A 22,372-nucleotide genomic window follows, 5' to 3' on the forward strand; every position below is an offset into this window, starting at 1 on the left:
GAGTGCACTTACAGAGCTCTCCCCGCGCAGGGCCATTCAAGGCGGGAATTGAACCCGGGTCTCTGGCGCTGTGAGGCAGCAGTGCTAACCACTGTGCCACCGTGCCACCCACAACCACCATGCCACCCACGGAGTGTGCATTTGTCTTCTGACATTCCTGAAGAAGGGCCTGTGCCCGAAACGTCGAATCTCCTGTTCCTTGGATGCTGCCTGACCTGCTGTGCTGTTCCAGCAATAAAGTTTCAACTTTGATCTCCAGCATCTGCAGACCTCACTTTCTCCTCCAGGGCCATTCAAGCCCTTGGCAATGGGCCTCCCTCAGACTGCTACAGGACAACCCCCACCATGGCTCTGTCTCCGGAGCCCCTGCGCAGCGAGACACCCCCTCAGGCAGTGCCGAACACTCAACACAGGAGCAGTGATATGTTCACCGTGGACTATGCCAAAGAAGCTCTGTACCAACAGTAACCGAAGCTTTCACTGAGAGCAAAGGACCTTTTGATTTTAAGTCTATATTTAGTTCAACATTGACAGTGCAATGATTCAGTAACTGCAACAGCTGGGCTGAGGGCTCCTTATTCATGCTCTTTGTCTTGTGAATATGATGCTTGAAACGACGTTGCAGTTTTCATTGTTTAGTCTTAAGGCCAGTCTTTCGTTCACTCTGTCTTACATTAGATTAGATTAGATTACTTACAGTGTGGAAACAGGCCCTTCGGCCCAACAAGTCCACACCGACCCGCCGAAGCGCAACCCACCCATACCCCTACATTTACCCCTTACCTAACACTACGGGCAATTTAGCATGGCCAATTCACCTGACCTGCACATCTTTGGACTGTGGGAGGAAACCGGAGCACCTGGAGGAAACCCACGCAGACACGGGGAGAATGTGCAAACTCCACACACGTCAGTCGCCTGAGGCGGGAATTGAACCCGGGTCTCTGGCGCTGTGAGGCAGCAGTGCTAACCACTGTGCCACCGTGCCGCCCACAACCACCGTGCCACCCACGGAGTGTGCATTTGTCTTCTGACATCCAGCAGTAAACACTGTGCTGTGTGTAACAGTGAGAGAATGGCATTCCAAAATGAAAGCTCCACTGGTCAAGATGTCAACACAGATCAGCAAAGCCTCCGGTTCAGCCTCAATCCCACCGCTGCTTTTGGCGGTCCTGCTGAGGGCGGAAGTTTGCGGAGCTGGCCCAGCGATTTCGCCCGCTCCCGAGTGCCTATCCGCAGACTCTCCGTGATAACCTGAGAACAGTGACCTTGGGGACAACACTCACTCACTCACGAATCTCTCACCATTGTACTGCTTCTGGGCTGCCTTATGTCAAGGGGAAATGAACAGTGCCCTTTGCAAATAGCTCAACAAGAAACTGTTCAGGAAAGGAGGGCTGAAATCTAACAGAAAGAAGGGAGAGGAGGAACGAAAGCCAGATATTCCAAGAGATTGCAAAGAAGGGATGGATTTCATTTCGAGACTCTACGTCCTGATAGCATTTACACTCAATGCTGTAGACTGAATTTGGAGTCAGGTATAGTCCAGGCAAAATAAAAACAGAAAATCCACATCATTCAGGGGCAAGAATGAAGCTGATGTACTTTTAAGACAATCCAATTATTCTCATTATCACACAATCCGGCATATAGAACAGCAAACAGTGCAGCATAGGAACAGGCTTCATCATGTCTGGGCTGACCGTTATGCTGTTCTGAACTAATCCCATCTGCCTGCATGTGGTCCGTGACCCTCTGTTCCCTGCCTGTCCATGTGTCTGTCTGAATGTCTCTAAAACGTGGCTATCGGATCTGTTTCTCCTCCTTCCAATGGCAGCTCGTTCCAGACACCTATTCCTCGCACATCCCCTTTAAATGCTTCTCCTTAAATCTATGTGTTCGACATTTCCAAGAGACTCTGCATATCCCCCCATTTACATGCCCCTGACAATGTCCACACTTCTATCAGGTTGCCCCTCAGCCTCTGAAAACAATCCAGGTTTGTCCAACCTCTCCTTGTCGCTCACACACTCCGATCAAGGCAACACCCTGTCTCCAAAGCCTCCACATCCTCCCTACGATGTGGTGACCAAAACCACGTACAGTACTCCAAATGTGACCTGAACAAAGTCTCATGCAGCTGCAACATTTATACTCAGTGCCCCGACTAAAGGCAAGCATGCCATACGCCTCCTTGACACTTATCCACTTGCTTGATGCCAGCGCGTAAATTGGTGATTTTAACTGAATCCAGTTCCACAATTCGCCAGGGTGAGCATTTTGAACTCGGTTGTTACACTTGGAAAATGCCAACCAGACAATCATCAACTCTTTGGGTGCAAGCAGCTTATACAGTGAAGTAAGAAAATGAGAGACTTACCCAGGCGTGCTCTTTCTCCTGAGGGTTTGAAAAGAGACAACGTTGCAAAACAAAATAGGCCCAAACAAGGAATTAGTAAAGCTTCAACAATGGTTAGTGCGCAAACGTCACTCGGTGTGGTCCTGAGGTACACATACAATGTGGTGCCAGGCCCGATCTCTGGCCGATGTCAGGTTTAGACCCTCTGTAATTCCACAGGGTACTGAATGAGAGTGGGCAAAGAGTCCTTGTTCCTGATGTGACCAAACTGTGGCTTTGAGGTGGTTTGATTTGGTCCGTATCACTGAGCACAGCCCCATAACCACCTCCCACCCACCCTGTCCTTTATGAGAGGCAGAGTTAGCTCCATGATCAAGTTTGGGTGCACATCTGGAAAAGGCACTGCGAACATCTGGCAAAGAGATCTTACCTGAGTGAGAGTCAGTGCCTTTGAGGGAACAGAATGAGGGCAATAATCAGGTTCCCAGATACTTTGGGACAGGAATCCTGCAAATGATTATGACGGCTAATATACTTGACTCCCTCGCCACCAAACTGAAATTTCTCACAAGCATGGAAGCCATGTACCGCAAAATCAGTGGAGCTAGAAAAACACAGCCTGAACTGAATGCCAAGGCATAGCTGGAGTTTTCACTTGTTTCCAAGCCTGTGTCGACAAATTCAACAAAGATTCATCACAAAGACTGAATTGAGTTAGCGGGTTTTGAGAAGATTTGTAGCTCAGGTTGAGGTTCTGGATATAGGTTTGCTCGCTGAGCTGGAAGGTCCATTTTCAGACGTTTCGCCACCATCCTCGGTAACATCTTCATTGAGCCTCTGGACGAAGCACTGCTGATGATTCCTGCTTCTGAGGACAAGCCAAACAGAGACACGCACGAGAATTCCTCGAAGGATGGCATTCCAAACAGAACTCTATCAAGAAACATATTGACTTGTACTCGATTTACCACCCCCGAGAAAAAGAACGGGAAATGACATCACCATAAGAAATGACATCACTACAGGAAATGACATCACCAACCCAAAGAAACCAAATCATGTAAATAGAAAGCAGGAATCATCAGCAATGCTTTGTCCGGCGGCTCACTGAAGATGTTCCCTAGTATGGTGACGAAACGTCTGAAAATGAACCTTCCAACTCAGCGAGCAAACCTACATCCACTGAATTAAGTTAATCGTCCAGCACGATGCAGTTCAAATTTGGAAGAACTTCCTGCTCAGTGGGACAAGTGTAGATTTAATGTAGCTTTGACAGTACAGACTTGATGGGCCAAAGGGCCTCTTCCACCCTGAATGATTCAACATACCTTAAGCCCACTCTGTACTCTTAAAAACAGCTGTAATGTGGGAAGCTTGCTATGTAGAAGGAGATACATTCAGGTCACATCTTTTACAATCTCAGGTGGCCTCACAGCTAGTTCTGTCTCTTGAACTACAAGTCCCACTCACCTCTTCGTCCAGAGACTTTACTGACCGATGTCAGTTCTCAGGCAGGAGTGAGTACTGCAGATGCTGGAGATCAGAGTCAAGATTAGAGTGGTGCTGGAAAAGCACAGCAGGTCAGGCAACATCCGAGGAGCAGGAAAATTGACCTTTCGGGCAGAAGCCCTTCGTCAGGTCATTTCTGATGATGGGCTTGTGCCCGAAACATCGATTTTCCTGCTCCTTGGATGCTGCCTGACCTGTTGTGCTTTTCCAGCACCACTCTAATCTTGACTGATGTCAGTTCTCAGTCTGGCAGTACGTCAGTTTACAAATCCTTTGACTTGGTTTTCAATTACTTCCCTGGCCTCAGCTGCCATATCCCCCAGTCTCTGTAATCCTCTCCAGCCCCATAATGCTCAGAAATGTCAAAGCTCCTCTAATTCCAGCATCTTCAAAACCTTACTGTCACATTTCGCCTGAGAATGGTCCTGCCAAAATGCCTTGGGGTTGTTTTAGCTGTGTTAAAAGGTGCTATATAAATGCAAGCTGGTGTTCGTAAAGTCCCACCCATCCTTTAAATGGATGCCGTATACTACGTTGTCATATTGTAGCTAAATCCAAACCAAAACAACTGCGGTTGCTGTAAATCGGAAACAAAAACAGAACTTGCTGGAAAAGCTCAGCGGGTCTGGGCAGCACCTGTGGAGAGAAATCAGAGTTCACCTTGCGGGTCGATTGGCTAACAGTCACTAACAGACCCCATTAATAGCTCTTCACCCTCCTCACCAGATCGTTATTCACTCCTTTGTCTGTCCAATCGTTCTCTCTCTCTTTGGCCTCTATCCCCACCAATCGTTTACACCTCACCCCCTCTGCCCATCCTTCTTCTGCGCACAAACAGACACGTTCCCGTTACCATCAGTTCTGAGGAAGGGTCTCGATCCAAAACGTTAACTCCGATTTCCTTCCACAGATGCTGCCAGACCTGCTGAGCTTTTTCCAGCAATTTCTGTGTTTTTGGGCCATATTGTCAACACCTTGTGATTGCGTAGTTGGAAGTGCGATACTGCAAACAAGTTGCTACTTGAAGGGTTGTTAGTCTTGGTCATGAACTGTTAATTGAGACTGTCGACTGTTATCTGAGCTTCTGCTGTGCAATGGGAGGGCCTTTTTCTCTCCATAACAGGATAAGACAGTCCATTTCTCCTTGAGGTGTTGCAGCTGCTTTGCCTTTTCTCCCTCCATTCTGATTTTCTCTCTCTTTCATTTCCTTTCTTAATCGCTGCGTCCTCCCTGCTCCCTCTCTCCTTCACATGCCTTTTGTGAACTTTTACTGTCAATGATCAGTCCTCCATGAGACGTGGTACAAGCGAAACTAACTGGAGAGCTCTGTCAGAGAGCCAGCATCAACACGATGGGCCAAACAGCCCAGCCAATGTGCTGCGCTGCAGACTCGGAGGATACAATGGAGCTGTTTGTGTCCCACTTCAGTTCCTGCTTTCCTAACCATTGTGAAGAAGATGTACAACAGCGGGGTGATCGTTCTCATCCAATAACTTGGAATTTTACCGGTTAGTAGAATGCAAAGACCAGGGAAAGGTGAAAAGCCGTGGGCTGTCAGGTTATTCTGTGGCGCAGTTACCTCCACGGCTCAGAGATTCTTTTTCCACTTCTACTCCCCCCCCCCCCAACCACCTCCCACAACTTCACAAGGAGATGCAGAAATGGTTTTGAGTGAACAATGAGATTCTTTGTGGCAGCTGCTCAGATACTCTGGTGTTTATAAACTGCTTCATTCAGCTGCAGTCCAAGTTGTGAACTCCCTTTCACGGAGCACGGAGAGCAAAGACCATTCATTCTCCTGACACAGTCACTTGTTCAGTCAACTATGTGAATGAGACAAGATTAGCACTGTGGGCCCGCACAATGCAAGGAACTTTTAATATAGATCAGCAACAGAGCTTTAGATCATATTCTCAGCCAATGAAAACTGTCAGGCAGAGAAACAAAAATGATACGTTTGGTTTTTTTTCCCCTCAAAAAGCTCTCCCACAATCTGAGTCGACAAACTGCCCATGGCTCACTTTCTCCTCAATCTCCAGGGCAGTGATGAGATTAGATTCCCTACAGTGTGGAAACAGGCCCTTCGGCCCAAACAGTCCACACAGACCCTCCGAAGAGTAACCCACCCAGACCCATTTCCCTCTGATTAATGCACCTAATTGCTATGGACAATTTAGCACGACCAATCCACCCTGACCTGCACATCTTTGGACTGTGGGAGGAAACCGGAGCACACCCACGTAGACACGGGGGAGAATGTGCAAACTCCACACACAGACAGTCGCCCGAGGCTGGGACTGAACCCGGGTCCCTTGCGCTGTGCGGCAGCAGTGCTAACCACTGAGCCACCGTGCCACCCGAAACCTTTCCTCTTGCTGCTGGACTGCACTCCCCCAGCTCAAAAACAATCTGCATTTAGATAGCAACTTTAGCGTTAGAAAACATCTCCTCGTGACTGTTACCTGCCACATTTTTAACACTGAGGAGACATCACGGTGAGCGAACAAATGCTGAATCAAGGATGTAGGTTTGAAACAGAGATCTAGAAAAGGAAAGCCTCGAGAGGCCTATGGTTTAGGCCCAGCCACCAGCTGACTAAAACTGGGGGATGTCCGACAGGCCAAAATCAGATGGCTGCAGATTTCCCAGAGGATTGTATGGTCAGAAAGTCAAAATTTGCCTCTGATGCTGACACTGACTGTCGGTACTCACAGTTGAAACTGGGCACACATCCTGCGGGCCTACAAAGACTCAGTTGTCTTTGGGAAAGGACAGGAAGAGGTGAGGAAAGGCTATTCAGCCCATCAAGATCTGAGTGCCCCTAGCTAGGGGAGGAGATAGCCTAGCGGTACTAACACTGGATTGTTAATCCAGGGAATGTTCTGGGGTCCCTGGTTTGAATCCTGCCTGAGGCAGGTGGTGGAATTTGAATTCAATTTTTTAAAACAACTTGGAATTAAGAATCTAATAATGACCATGAATCCAAAGTCGATTGTCGGGGAGAAAAAAAGACACCTGGTTCACTCGTGCCCTGTCGGGAAGGAAATTGCCATCATTTCATGTGACTCCAGACCCTCAGCAATGTGGTTGACTCTTAAAACTGCCCTCTGGGGCAATTAGGGACGGGCAATAAATGCCGGCCCCAGCCAGCGAAGCTCACATCCTGCAAATTAATAAATAAAAAGCCCCAGTTCACGCTCCTGGAACATTATATCTCCCAAACTGCCGATCTTTTACACAGTAAACTTCCTGAGGAAGTGGTGGATGTGGGCACAATTACACTGTTTAAAAGACATTTGGATGCATAAATGAATAGGAAAGAATTCTGCAGGCAAGTGGAATTAGTTTAGTTTGAGATTATGTTCTGGTTGGACTGAAGGGCCTGTTTCCGTGCTGTGTCGCTGCTGTGCCTGCTTCATTGAGTAATTAAAGCCAAGATGGACCAAATTTTGTTTCAGGGAATCATGGGATATGGGGCACTAACGAGGTAATGGAGGCTACGCCCATGACCAGCTGTGAACACTCTGAACGTCAGAGCAGGCGCAATGGGCTGAATGCTCGGTTCCTGGACCGATTTCCGATGTCCTCCTCAATCACGAAACACGCTCCGAATGAGGTGGCAGAATTTAATCACTCTCTTTCTCCTCAGATCTGGACCAGTTATTCTCAGAGCTGCAGTCGTTCCTGAAGGTTCTGGACACAGAGTGTCTCAGCTGCGTGGCCGAGTCGAAGAAGGAGTCGGTGGCGGAGTTGCTCCAAGAGCTGAACACAAGTCCGTGTGCAGAGCAAACTGGATCCAGTACGTACCGGTTCACCCATGAGGCTGGTGTCATCAATCCTTTTTTTTAAAATTCACCCATGGGGTGTGGGTATCACTGGCTTGACCAGGAATTTAGTGCATGCCCCTCTTTGCTCTTGAGAAAGTGCCTTCTTGAACCGCTGCTGTCAGAGGCTGAGGAGTGACCTTACAGAGGTTTATAAAATCAAGAGGGGCATGATTTGGTTCCCCTACAGTGTGGAGACAGACCCTTCGGCCCAACCAGTCCACACCGACCCTCCGACGAGTAACCCACCCAGACCCATTTCCCTCTGACTAATGCACCTAACTCTGTGGGTAATTTAGCACGGCCAATTCACCTGACCTGCACATCATTGGACTGTGGGAGGAAACCGGAGCAGACACGGGGAGAACGTGCAAACCCCACACAGACAGTCACCCGAGGCTGGAATCGAACCTAGGAACCTGGTGCTGTGAGGCAGTGATGCGAACCACTGAGCCACCGTGCCACCCCAATTGGATAGGATAAACAGACAAAGTCTTTCCCCTGGGGTGGGGGAGTCCAGAACTAGAGGGGCATAGGTTTAGGGTGAGAAGGGAAAGATTTAAAAGGGACCTAAGGGGCCCTTTTATGGAATGAGCTGCCAGAGGAAGTGTGGAGGCTGGTACAATGACAACATTTAAAAGACATCTGGATGGGTATATGTTAAGGAAGGGTTTAGAGGGATATGGGCCAACTGCTGGCAAATGGGACCAGATTGGGTTCGGATTTGGATGAGTTGGACCGATTTGATGTTGGTCGACCCACAGTGCAAACAGAGAGTGAATTCTAAGATTTAGACCCAGCGGGTGAATACAATGGTGATATATTTCCAAGTCAGGGTGATGTAGGACTTGGGATGGGAACTTGCATGTGCTACCCTTGTCCTTCCAGACAGTACAGGTCATGGATTTGGAAGGTGCTGTTTAAGCAGCCCTGGTGAGTTTCTCCAGTACATCTTGCAAATGGTACACACTGCTGCTACTGAGTGTTGGTGATGGAGGGAGTGGATGCTTGTGGATGTGGTGCCAATCAGGGAGGTCATGCCGGACAAATCTGCTAGAATCCTTTGAAGAATTAATGAGCAGGTTAGACCAAGGAGAGCCAATGGATGTTATCTACCTGGACTTCAAGGAGATCTTTGACAAGGTGCTGCACAGGGGGCTACTGAGTAAGATAAGGGGCCCATGGTGTTGGAGGCAAGGTGCTAGCACAGACAGAAGCCTGGCAGAAAGCAGAGAGTGGGGAGAAAAGGATCCTTCTCAAGATAGCAGCTGGTGACAAGTGGTGTTCCACAAGGGTCAGTGTTGGGTCTACAACTTTTCACTTTATACATTAGCCATCGAGATGAAGGAACTGAGGGCATTCCGGCTAAGTTTGCAGATGATACAAAGGGAGGTAGAGGGACAGGTAGCATTGAGGAAGCAGGGAAGCTGCAGAAGGATTTAGATAGGTGAGGAGAGTGGGCAAAGAAGGGGCAGATGGAGGACAATGTGGGTAAGTCTGAGGGCATGCACTTTGGGACAGAGAGTAGAGGCATGGACTATTTTCTCAATGGGGAGAAAATTCAGAAGTCTGAAGTGCAGAAAGACTCGAGAGTTCTAGTCCTGGATTCTCTCCAGGTAAGCTTGCAGGTTGAGTCAGTCATTAGGAAGGCAAATGCAATGATTGCATTTATTTTGAGAGGACTTGAATACCAGAGCAGCAGTGCACTCCTGAGGCTCTATAAGGCTCTGGTCAGACCACATTTGGAGGATTGTGCACAGTTCTGGGCCCCATATGTCTGTGTGGAGTTTGCACATTCTCCCAGTGTCTGCTCCGGTTTCCTCCCACAGTCCAAAGATGTGCAGGTCAGGTGAATTGGCCGTGCTAAATTACCCACAGTGTTAGGTGCATTAGTCAGAGGGAAATGGATCTGGGTGGGTTACTCTTCGGAGGGTCGGTGTGGACTGGTTGGGCCGAAGGGCCTGTTTCCACACTGTAGGGAATCTAATCTAATATCACAGGAAGGATGGACTGGTCCTGGAGCGTGCTCAGAGGGAATGGTCCCAGGAATGAAAGGCTTAACATATGAGGAACGTTTGAGGAGTCTGGGTATATACTTGATGGAATTTAGAAGCATGTAGGGGGATCTAATTTGAAACATATGGAATACTGAATGGCCTGGGCTCAGTAGATGTTGGGAAGACGTTTCCATTGGTTGGAGAGACTCTGACTCAAAGGCATAGACTTGGGGTAAAGAGATGACCTTTTAGAATGGAGATAAGGAGAAACATCTTCAGCCAGAGAGTTGGGGAATCTATGAAATTCACTGCCACAGAAGGCTGTGGAGGCCAGGTCACTGAGTATCGAGGGAATCAAGGGTTATGGGAAGAAAGGGGAAGAATGGGGTTGAGAAACTTGTCCGCCATGACTGAATGGCGGAGCAGACCCGATGGGCTGAGTGGCCTAATTTCTGCTCCTGTGTCTTGTGGTCTTATAATCAGGCACATTGCTTTGTCCTGGGTGTTTCTGAGCCTTTTGAGTGTTGTTGGAGCTTTACCCTTCCAGGCCAGTGAGGAGTATTCCATCACACTCCTGACTTGTGCCTTCCGGGTGGTTTTGGAGAGACAGGAGGTGAGTTACTCACTGCAGTATTCCCAGCTTCTGACTTGCTTTTGTAGCCACTGTATTTATATGTGTCGTCGAGTTAAGTTGCTGTCAACAGTAATTTCATGTCCTGGGCTCCCTTAGGAAGAAAATGTTTGTGCCTCCTCTGTTTCTCTGAAGAGTGTGCTCGGACCTGAACTGCTATCTAAAAGCACAGATAAACTGCTCTTGTTTAGCCTCTGGGACGAACTCCAGATTCCCTACAGTATGGAAGCAGGCCTTTGGCCCACTGAGTCCACACTGACCCTCCAAAGAGCATCCCACCCAGAGCCATCCCCCTGTAACCCTGTATTTCCCATGGCTAAGCCACCCAGCCTGCACATCCTGGACACCACGGCACGGCCACTCCACCTAACCCCGCAACATCTTGGGAGTGTGAGAAGAAACTCACACAGACAGAGGGAGAATGTGCAAACACCACACAGACAGTCACCTAAGGGCAGGCTGTGTCAACTGGGCAAGTGGGAAGTTTAGAAGGGAAACCCCTCTGGGGACAAACACTTTAGAGCACAGCAAACCAATGACTGTCGGCTGTCTAATGAGAGGTTCTTGTGTTTCAGTGGCAGCCGAGGATGCAGATTACATGTTCATGAGTTGTGTTACCCTGGCAGAGAATCGCTTGGATATGCAGCTCCCCACAAGTGGTAGGTGGGATTCATGTTCGCATTGTACATTTCCTGGTCAGCCCATTCGAGCGGCAATAAATAGCCACAGACACTGCTGTCCTCCTGTCTTTTCACGTTACCTGTGGCTGACTGGGTAGCTGTCCTCTTGAATCAGAAGATCATGGACCAAGTCTCACTCCAGAAGCTTGAATGTGACACTTAGGCTGCCATGCCAATGCAGGCTTGATCAAGTGCTGGACGGTCAGAGGTGCTGGCTTTCAGGTGAGGTATAAAATGGAGGCCTGAGGTGCAGCTACATTTAAAAAGACCCTGTGGCGCTGCTCAGAGGGCCAGTGGGGGAGGGAGGTTAATCATCAGTGTCTTGCACAATGTTGATCCTCAGTTCGTGTCAAACATGCTCATTATCTCTATGCTGTTTGTGGGATCTTGCTGTGCAGCCATTGCCTGTCTTGTTTCCTTTATTACAGCAGTGATGGCCCTTCACTGACTGTTTTGAGGGTTTTTTTTTAACCCTTTCACAAGAGCCTTGTTGGCGAGGTGACATCCAAAATTACCCAGAGGGCAATTAAGAGTCAGTCAAATTACTGTGGGTCTGGAGTCACATGAAGATTAGACCAGGTGAGGATGTCAGTTTCCTTCCCCAAACGGTATTAGTGGACCAGATGGTTTTTTTCCGACAATTGACAATGGATTCACGATCATCATCCGACTGTCAATTCCAGATTTTTATTCAGTTCAAATCCCACCATCTGCCGTGGTGGGATTTGAACCTGGGTCCCCACAACATTAGCTGGGTCTCTGGATTAATCAGCAATATTACCACGAGGCTATCCCCTCCCCTTGATAATTCCATGAAACAGGAGCTCTGGAGATGCTGTTTTGCTGGGGGAGTTTATGAAATGGAAGCTGGTTCCAGTGAGAGTGAGCTATGTCTATAGACCTACGAGAAACAAACTTTGCTAGGCCGCAGAATCTGTCAGCTCCTAGTCCCTCCTATTGGCTCTCATCAATGGGCAGTGGGGTGGGATTTGGTCACCTACTCACTGATATTTTTGGTTAGCACAGGCCAATAAAGAGGAGTGGGAGAGTAGGCCCTGAAGCACCTTGTGCCTGTTCACTGATTATTTGTGGCCTATATTTCACATCAACTGCAGCCTCCCGCAGAGGTGAAGGGGAGGTCAGTGTTGGACAAGGCCAACACTGCTTACTTGCAGCGGTTAGCACGCGATAACAATGCACTGTCAATAATATCAGTGAAAACAACGTGAATGTTCCGAACTCTCCCAATACTTTGAAGTAATTCCACTGTTGTCCAACAGCGAGCAAGCTGCGGAACGTTCTGGAGATCATCGAAGACACAGAAGATGTTTCGCCCTGCCCCCAATTATTGGATGATTTCCAAACCAAAGTGGTAAGGTCAAAGTTTCTTTTATGAATAACATTAGGACTGGCAATCAAGCTTGTTAAATCACATTTCTCAGCTCTGAAAGAGTGTATTCCATCAGTCCTGAGAGATATTAGAACCTAGGCTGGTACAATTGCAACTTTAAAAATGGGTGGGTATATGAATAGGAAGGGTTTGGAGGGATATGGGCCGGGTGCTGGCAGGTGGGACTAGATTGGGTTGGGAATATCTGGTCGGTATGGACGGGTTGGACCGAAGGGTCTGTTTCCGTGCTGTACATCTCTATGGCTATGACTCAATGCCGAAGATGGAGGAAAAGGAGGCCTTTCCTGAGTCCACTTTGCATTCAATGGCTGATCTGATCATCTCCACTTTGGTGCTTTCTCCCCAGTAACCTTTGATCCCCTTCCTGATTAAAAATCTGTCTGTCTATCTCAGCCTTGGATCGACTTGATAATTAAGCCTCTCCAGTAATCAGCTTCTGTACTCCCACACTTCACTTACTGAGAGGCACATTGCTGCTCTCCAAACTACAATAAAGATACAGGAGCACTGCAGAAAGTGCAAGAAAATGATTTTACAAGGGACGAGACAACACCCGAGAGGTCTTCAGTGACAAGAGAAAATGAAACAGGCTCAGATGCCTTCCGATTGGACACAGAACACTGAGAGATGACCTGGCCAAGGTATTTAAAATTATGACAGGTTTTAACAGGGTGAGTGCAGAGAAGCTGTTTTCACATGTGGGGAGTTCAAGACCAGGAAGTTACGATAACTGTGAGTCAACACAATTCAGTAGGAATTTCCCTACTCCATTTGTATTTATCAAGCACCCAAAAGGTCCTTGACAGGAGAGTTCATCGAACAAAATTTGAGACCGACCTACATAAAGTCAGTGAGTTCAGGAGCTGATGGGTGAACATGCCTTGGTGCAAGTTGGGACACAGTCAGTGCAGTTTCACAGATTAAAGGGAGGATAGGATCCCTACAGTGTGGAATCAAGCCATTCGGCCCACTGATCCTCTGAAGAGCATCCCACCCAGTCTCGCTCCCCTACCGTATCCCTGCATTTCCCATGGCTAATCCAACTATCCCACACATCCCTGGACACTAGTAGCAATCTGGCATGGCCAATCCGCGTAACCTGCACAAGGAAATCTACGCAGACACGGGGAGAATGGGCAAACTCGACACAGTTGCCGAGAATGGAATCGAACCCAGCTCCATGGTGCTGTGAGGCAGCAGTGCTAACCACTGAGCCACCCTACCGCCCCCATGTGGGGAGAATGCAGATGGACAGCCAGGGGTCTGTGGGAAGAGATAAGCCAAAAGGCAAGGAAGACATGCATGGGACCTCATAACAGCAGTTGAGGCGAATACCACAGGTGCTTTTAAAGGGGAGCGAGGCAATCATGAGGTGGCTCAGTGGTTAGCGCTGCTGCCTCACAACACCAGGATCCCGGGTTCGATTCCAGCCTTGGGTGTGGAGTTTGCACATTCTCCCCGTGTCGTGCTCCGGTTTCCTCCCACAGTCTAAAGATGTGCACGTCAGGCGAATTGGGGTGTGTAGGTGAGGTGCATTTATCAGGGGTAAACGTAGACTAAGAGGGTAGGGAGATGAGTCTGGGTGGGTTATTCTTCGGAGGGCCTGTGTGGACTTGTTGGGCCGAAGGGCCTGTTTCCACACTGTAGAAAACCAAATCAATTCAAGATGGTATCTCAGATTAGGCCTAGGGGGTATGCATGTGTCTGCACAACCAGAGATTACAGACTGACACTTATCTGGGGAAACAAGTCCTATCGCTGAGAGCAGCTGAGGCCCTGTATGGGGAGCAAGGGGAGCTGTAAAAAGCAGATTTTCAGAAGGAATGAAAACAATTATTCCTCGAAATACTTGGCAGGTCTCGCAGCAACTGTGCAGAGAGACACAAAGATAATATTGCAAATCTGTGACCTGTCTTTCTTAAGTTAATCTTGATAAACCTTTCACTGCAGCTTGGTGCCTCATCTCTGAGTGCAGCATTGTGTGGGACCTTTTCAGAAGAGGGTCGATGTTTCAGGCATGAACCTTCACCAGGAGAGCCCTGATGAGGGGTTTTGTCCGAAACGTTGACTCTCTTGCTTCTCAGATGCTGCCTGACCTGCCGTGCTTTTCTCCAGCCCTACACTTTCGCGACTCCGAGCTCTTTTCATCCATACATCATTCTGAAGGGACTTTTAGACACGCAATGTCTTTGGATAGAGACAAAGGTACTGGTCGGGATGTCACACAGATAATAAGGAAGTACCTTGATCGGGTTCGAAACTGACAGAGACTTTGAGTGGGTCTGGTCTTCTTTATTGAGAATGCAGCACCACCGTGGGATTCAAACCCAAGCAAGACGGGACCCTTTCAAAACTAGCCCAAACAGACAGAAAGGGGAGAACCATTCAGTTAAAGTTAGTCCGAACGGTTCATGTGCAGCTGTTTTTGTTTTCACAAAAGGTTCAAAGCAGTGACTCTCTCTCTGCCACTAATTAAGCTGTTTATTTTGCAAAAGTAGCACAAATGTTAACAGTCTCGCAACTGCAAGCAAGAATCAAGATCAATCCAAAAACCTGGTCTCCACAGAAAGTTAAAATGCAATTTTCGCTTCTGTGCCCAAACCCAATTTGACACAATAGGTCAGACCGTGCTCGAGACAGGAGAAGTCAGCCTTCATCTCCCTTTCGTTATCCCTTTTCCCCTTCTCCTCCCTCTCTCTTTTCCTTCGGCCACTTTTCCTGCAACTCTCTGTTCCTCCGTTTCTCTCATTCACCTCTCCATTCCCGCGCCTGCTTGCTTCCCCCCTACCAAACAGCGCTGTGTGTCATAAGTGCTTGTTGGTGAATGCAGTTTAATTTGTTTTAAGCTTCTGGTTTGACATTGGGCAGCTGCTGCTGTCTGGCAGCGCGCCAGACCTGAGTCCGTGACAATCCGCACTCCCACAGATCCTCTAATGAGTGGCACTAATGAGACCACATCAGAGAAAAGCCTCTGAAGACTGGGCCCCATTGGCTCAATTAGCTGGCAACAGCCCTCGCAAAGTTCTGTTCGAACCGACTCCCCAGCTCATCATTATGTTTTCCTAACATGAGTTGGAGCTCACACAATCCGGAATTCTGCAAATTAATGAAAATAAAAATCACCCCCTCGAAATCCTGGAGGTTATCAATGACTAGAATTGGAACTGGACCATGGATTCCAGCCAGAGGCTGAGAACCCAGCAGAATCCTGCCTGTGTAGATCACAAAGCACCAAGCAGGAATGTGATAGAATGTTCCCATTTGCCTGGCTAAATGCAGCTACAAAAGCTCTCAACACCATTCAAGACACAACAGTCCATCTGAGGGGTATCCCATCCAACCCCTTCAGCATCCTCTTCCTCTACTACTGATGCACAGTAGCAGCAGCATGTTCCAACTGCAAGACGCAAGAACCAAGAATCTATTGATTGCACCTTCTAAACCCGTAGTTTCTACTCTCTAGGAGGGCAAGGGCAGCAGATACATGGAAACACCAGCTCCCTGCAAGTTACCCTCTGAGCCCCTCACCATCCTGACTTGGAAGAATATCAGAGAGTCATAGAGATGGCCGTTCCTTCAGTGTCGGTGGGTCAGAATCCTGCAGCTCCCTCCCCGAACAGCACTGTGCGAGGGTCCTTATGCCCCAGGGTTCTCTGAGGCAGTTCACTACCACCTTCTCAAGGGGAAATTAGAGATGGGCAATCAATGTGAGTCTCACATCCCGTGGTCTGGGCACATCAATCAATTGGAGTTGCAGGGAATTGGTGGAAATCAATTGGAGTTGCAGGGAACAAGGACGTCCATCCCTGATACTAGATCAGAGTGGTGCTGGAAAAGCACAACAGTTCAGGCAGCACCCGAGGAGCAGTAAAACCGACATTTCGGGCAAAAGCTGATTTCGGGAATACCTGATGAAGGGCTTTTGCCTGAAACGTCGATTTTCCTGCTCCTCGGATGCTGCCTGAACTGCTGTGCTTTTCCAGCACCACTCTAATCTAGACTCTGGTTTCCAACATCTGCAGTCATTGTTTTTACCTAGTCCATCCCTGATACATTGGCCATTTGTCAGCAGTGAGTAATGCTGGCGCCCCCAACACTCCTCGGCCTTTCGTTGTTAACGTTCACCAACCAAAAAGCCACTCAGTGCCAAATCCCCTGGGATGTCCGATGGAGCAAGGCTTGTTGCAGTCTTCATCAGTGGGGATTTATCCTCTCACTATCCTTCCTGTCAACCCCGCTTGTATTTTATATGTGTCTTTCCGCAACAGGCCAATGAATTTGCACCCAACCTGCTCAATGTTTCCTCATGAGACAACAGCATCTCAGAGAGGATCATGGGGCGGCTTCGGATGAGACTGGGCCCAACCACCTCTCGATGGCATCTTGACTGTCGAGTGTTGTGGAATTAAAAGCTCATGCTTTGCATCTCTGCAGCCTCCAACTGTCGTTGTGAACCCTGCTGCTGTTCATCAAATTCTGTGTGTGTGGATAGGATGACCACAGCGGGTGACCTGAAGACTGCGCTCTGGCTAACAGTATCCTGACAGGTGCCTCACCAAGGTTTGCATTATCGGTGAAAGCTGACCAGTAAGGTCTGGAGCGCAGAGCGAGCACAGCATCATGGCAACCAACGCACGGCCCTGAATCCAGAACCCGACTCAAGCCCACACTTGAGCTTATGATAAAGTTATGGTGTGCTCTTTCAAACGCAGGCCAACGTAATCTTCAAAAGGGCGCATGCCTCTCCAGAGAGAAGGAAAATGTCCTGTTTACAAGACGTGGGCTCGTTCCCCAGCTCCCCCTCTGAGCTGCTGTCCTGATACCATCAGCGGCAGGAAATCAGTCATAATTAATGTCTGGACAAATGTTTGCAAGACCAGGAACACCCACGTAAACAGAGGAAGCACTGAGGGCCCCTCAGTCGCATCAAAAGCTACAGGAATTCAAGATGATCGAGTCATTCTGCAGCATTCCCCAGCATGCCGGGTTTGCGATAGGGTGTCAGGGGGTGTGCTGTTTGACTGTGGAGCCGAGTGTCTGGATGGATGCTGCTCTAGCTTGGGTGGGTTAGGCAGCGAAAGTGACTCGAGAGGCAGCAGTCTGGGCGCCGGTCAGTGGACACTAGCTGCAGGACAGATGCTATCATCCCCTGAGAGGGAGGGGACAACAGGTTCGTGCTCTGGGGCGTCACTGCCAGTTGCTCCCAGTTCCTCAGCAAGCCCAGTACTGGGCTACAAGCGACAAACTCCAAGCTCCTTTTAACACTGTCAGTCACAATGAAGCTGTTGGCACTCTGAGCTAATATGGACAGAGTGCTGGTTCCTCTGAGAAAGGTTGCCCCACAGTCATTGAGATGTACAGCACAGAAACCCTTCGGTCCAACCCTTCCATACCGACCAGATATCCCAACCCCAAACTAGTCCCACCTGCCAGCACCCGGCCCATATCCCTCCGAAACCCTTCCTATTCATATACCCAACCAAATGCCTTTTATATATTGCAGTTGTACCAGCCTCCACCACTTCCTCTGGCAGCTCATTCCACACGCGTACCACCCTCTGTGTGAAAATGTGGCCCCTTAGGTTTCTTTTATATCTTTCCCCTCTCACCCTCAACCTATGCCCTTTAGTTCTGGACTCCCCCACCCCAGGGTAAAGACTTTATTTATCCTATCCATGCCCCTCATGATTTTATAGACCTCTATTAGGTCACCCCTCAGCCTCCAACGCTCCAGGGAAAACAGCCCCAGCCTATTTAACCTCTCCTTATAGCTCAAATTCTCCAACCCTGGCAACATCTTTTCTGAACCCTTTCAAGTTTCACAACATCTTTCCGATAGGAAGGAGCCCAGAACTGCGCGCAATCTTTCAATAGTGGCCTAACCAATGTCCTGTATGTTGGCAAATACTGTCTCAATGTCCAGAGTTGAGCTCCAATTGCTCCCACAGCTCTAACCACATCTTCCTCCCAACAGATGCAGAGTACTCCTCCACCGGCCCCTCACCAAACCAATGAGGTCCACCCCGATGACTCCTACGAGGACGCAGAACCACTCAACCCCCTCACGCAGTGCACTGCAGGTATGTGAACTGACAAATGCAAACATCAATCCTTGAGGTATGTGCGACAACAGAAAGACAGTTCACAGAGATTCTGGATTCACAGTCTAACTGGTCAATGGTGATAAAGCCAACAAGCGCTGGAGGATCTCAGCAGGTCTGGCAGTGTCTATGAAAAGAGTAGCAGAGGTAATGTTGCCAACCCAAAGGTTTCTTCGAACCAGTAATGAAAAGGAGTCATATCAGATGTGAAAAATAAGTTCTGTTTCTCTGAATGGCTCTGCTTCGAATCCCCAGCATCTACGACAATTTGCTTTCATCTGACTGGCCAATGGTAAACCATCCCAGAACAGTTGGATTTAGTGAGTGCCCAGGGTCTCCAGGGAGTGCGTCAGGATTTCCAGGGGTCGCCAGGGGGGTGTGTCTGTATTTACAGGTGTCTCCAGGGAGTATGTCTGTATTTACAGGTGCCTCCAAGGAGTACGTCTGTATTTACAGGTGTCTCCAGGGGGTATGTCTGTATTTACAGGGGTCTCCAAGGGAGTGTGTCTGTATTTACAGGTGTCTCCAGGGGAGTGCGTCAGGATTTCCAGGGGTCTCCAGGGAGTATGTTTGTATTTACAGGTGACTCCAGGGAGTACATCTGTATTTAAAGGTGTCTCCAGGGGAGTGTGTCTGTATTTGCAGGGGTCTCCAGGGAGTACGTATGTATTTACAGATGTCTCCAGGGAGTACGTCTGTATTTACAGGGGTGTGTGTCTGTATTTACAGTGGTCTCCAGGGAGTACGTCTGTATTTAAAGGGGTCTGCAGGGGTGTGTGTCTGTATATACAGGGATCTCCAGGGGAGTACGTCTGTACTTACAGGGGTCTCCAGCGAGTGTGTCTGTACTTACAGGGGTCTCCAGCGAGTGTGTCTGAATTTACAGTGGTCTCCAGGGGAGTGTGTCTGTATTTACAGGGGTCTCTGGGGGAGTGTGTCTGTATTTACAGGGGTCCCTGGAGGAGTGTGTCTGTATTTACAGGGGTCTCCAGGCGAGTGTGTCTGTATTTACAGGGGTCTCCAGCGAGTGTGTCTGTATTTACAGGGGTCTCTGGGGGAGTGTGTCTGTATTTACAGGGGTCCCTGGGGAGTACGTCTATATTTACAGGGGTCTCCAGGGGAGTACGTATGTATTTACAGTGGTCTCCAGGGAGTGTGTCTGTATTTACAGGGGTCTCCAGGGGAGTACGCCTGTATTTACAAGGGTCTCCAGGGAGTGTGTCTGTATTTACAGGGGTCTCCAGGGAATGTGTCTCTATTTACAGGGGTCTCCAGGGGACTGTGTCTGTATTTACAGGGGGTCCCTGGGGGAATGTGTCTGTCTTTACAGGGATCTCCAGGGGAGTGTGTCTGTATTTACAAGGGTCTCCAGGGGACTGTGTCTGTATTTACAGGGAGTGTGTCTGTGTTTACAGGGATCTCCAGGGGAGTGCGTCTGTATTTACAAGGGTCTCCAGGGTGTGTGTCTGAATTTACAGGGGTGTCCAGGGAGTATGTCTGTATTTACGGGGGTCCCTAGAGGACTGTGTCTGTATTTACAGGGGTCTCCAGGCAAGTGTATCTGTATTTACAGGGGTCTCCAGGGAGTGTGTCTGTATTTACAGGGGTCTCCAGCGAGTGTGTCTGTATTTACAGGGGTCTCCAGGGAGTGTGTCTGCATTTACAGGGGTCTCAAGGGGAGTGTGTCTGTATTTACAGGGGTCCCTGGGGGAGTGTGTCTGTATTTACAGGGGTCCCTGGGGAGTACGTCTGTATTTACAGGGGTCTCCAGGCGAGTACGTCTGTATTTACAGGGGTCTCCAGGGAGAGTGTCTGTATTTACAGGGGTCTCCAGGGAATGTGTCTGTATTTACAGGGGTCTCCAGGGGACTGTGTCTGTATTTACAGGGCGTGCCTGGGGGAGTGTGTCTGTGTTTACAGGGATCTCCAGGGGAGTACGTCTGTATTTACAACGGTCTCCAGGGTGTGTGTCTGTATTTACAGGGGTGTCCAGGGAGTGTGTCTGCATTGACAGGGGTCCCTGGAGGAGTGTGCCTGTATTTACAGGGGTCTCCAGGCGAGTGTATCTTTATTTACAGGGGTCTCCAGCGAGTGTGTCTGTATTTACAGAGGTCTCCAGCGAGTGTGTCTGTATTTACAGGGGTCTCCAGCGAGTGTGTCTGCATTTACAGGGGTCTCAAGGGGAGTGTGTCTGTATTTACAGAGGTCCCTGGTAGAGTGTGTCTGTATTTACAGGGGTCTCTGGGGAGTATGTCTGTATTTACAGGGGTCTCCTGGGAGTGTGTCCGTATTTTACAAGGGTCTCTAGGGGAGTACGTCTGTATTTACAGGGGTCTCCAGGGAGTGTGTCTGTATTTACAGGGGTCTCCAGGGAGTGTGTCTGTATTTACAGGAGTCTCCAGGGGAATGTGTCTGTATTTACAGGGGGTCTCTGGGGGAGTGTGTCTGTGTTTACAGGGATCTCCAGGGGAGTACGTCTATATTTGCAGGGCTCTCCAGGGGAGTACGTCTGTATTTACAGGGGTGTCCAGGGAGTGTGTCTGTATTTACAGGGTCTCCGGGGAGTGTGTCTGTATTTACAGGAGTCTCCGGGGAGTGTGTCTGTATTTACAGGTGTCCCTGGAGGAGTGTATCTGTATTTACAGGGGTCTCCAGGGGAGTGTGTCTGTATTTACCGGGGTCAGCAGGGGAGTACGTCTGTATTTACAGGGGTCTCCAAGGTGTGTGTCTGTATTTACAGGGGTCTCCAGGGGAATACGTCTGTATTTACAGGGGTCTCCAGGGTGTGTGTCTGTATTTACAGGGATCTCCAGACGAGTGTATCTGTATTTACAGGGGTCTCCAGGGAGTGTGTCTGTATTTACAGGGGTCTCCAGGGGAGTGTGTCTGTAATTACAGCGGGTCCCTGGGGGAGCGTGTCTGTGTTTACAGCGGTCTGCAGGAGTGTGTGTCTGTATTTACAGGGGTCTCCAGGGAGTACGTCTGTATTTACAGGGGTCTCCAGGGGAGTGTGTCTGTATTTACAGGGGTCCCTGGGGAGTACGTCTGTATTTACAGGGGTCTCCAGGAGAGTGCGTCTGCATTTACAGGGGTCCCTGGGGGAGTGTGTCTGTATTTACAGGGGTCCCTGGGAGAGTTTGTCTGTATTTACAGGGGTCTCCAGGGAGTGTGTCTGTATTTACAGGGGTCTCTGGGGGAGTGTGTTTGTATTTACATGGGTCTCCAGGGGTGTGTGTCTGTATTTACAGGGGTCTCCAGGGGAGTGTCTGTATTTACAGGGGTCTCCAGGGGAGTGTGTCTGTATTTACAGGGGTCTCCAGGGGAGTGTGTCTGTATTTACAGGGGTCCCTGGGGGAGTGTGTCTGTATTTACAGGGGTCCCTGGGGAATTGTGTCTGTATTTACAGTTGTCTCCAGGGAGTGTGTCTGTATTTACAGGGGTCCCTGGGAGAGTGTGTCTGTATTTACTGGGGTCTCCAGGGGAGTGTGTCTGTATTTACAGGGGTCTCCAGGGGAGTGTGTCTGTATTTACAGGGTCCCTGGGGAATTGTGTCTGTATTTACAGTTGTCTCCAGGGAGTGTGTCTGTATTTACAGGGGTCTCCAGGGGAGTGTGTCTGTATTTACAGGGGTCTCCAGGGGAGTGTGTCTGTATTTGCAGGGGTCTCCAGGGAGTACGTATGTATTTACAGATGTCTCCAGGGAGTACGTCTGTATTTACAGGGGTGTGTGTCTGTATTTACAGTGGTCTCCAGGGAGTACGTCTGTATTTAAAGGGGTCTGCAGGGGTGTGTGTCTGTATATACAGGGATCTCCAGGGGAGTACGTCTGTACTTACAGGGGTCTCCAGCGAGTGTGTCTG

At 49.1% G+C, this 22,372-nt stretch overlaps 1 protein-coding gene across 1 annotated transcript in view; it reads left to right on the forward strand.

Moving 5' to 3' along the window:
• The first annotated feature begins 4,880 nt into the window (after positions 1-4,880).
• LOC122542973 (actin filament-associated protein 1-like 1) overlaps positions 4,881-22,372 on the forward strand; it is a 50,923-nt gene continuing 33,431 nt past the window's right edge. The window contains exons 1-6 of the mRNA XM_043681116.1: positions 4,881-5,376; positions 7,518-7,667; positions 10,896-10,979; positions 12,281-12,372; positions 18,386-18,491; positions 18,969-18,981. Of these exons, the coding sequence (XP_043537051.1) occupies positions 5,220-5,376; positions 7,518-7,667; positions 10,896-10,979; positions 12,281-12,372; positions 18,386-18,491; positions 18,969-18,981 (602 nt within the window). The 5' untranslated portion in view covers positions 4,881-5,219. The remainder of the gene's footprint in view (positions 5,377-7,517; positions 7,668-10,895; positions 10,980-12,280; positions 12,373-18,385; positions 18,492-18,968; positions 18,982-22,372) is intronic.

Source organism: Chiloscyllium plagiosum, chromosome 42 (assembly GCF_004010195.1).
Source record: "Chiloscyllium plagiosum isolate BGI_BamShark_2017 chromosome 42, ASM401019v2, whole genome shotgun sequence".
Lineage (NCBI taxonomy): Eukaryota > Metazoa > Chordata > Chondrichthyes > Orectolobiformes > Hemiscylliidae > Chiloscyllium > Chiloscyllium plagiosum.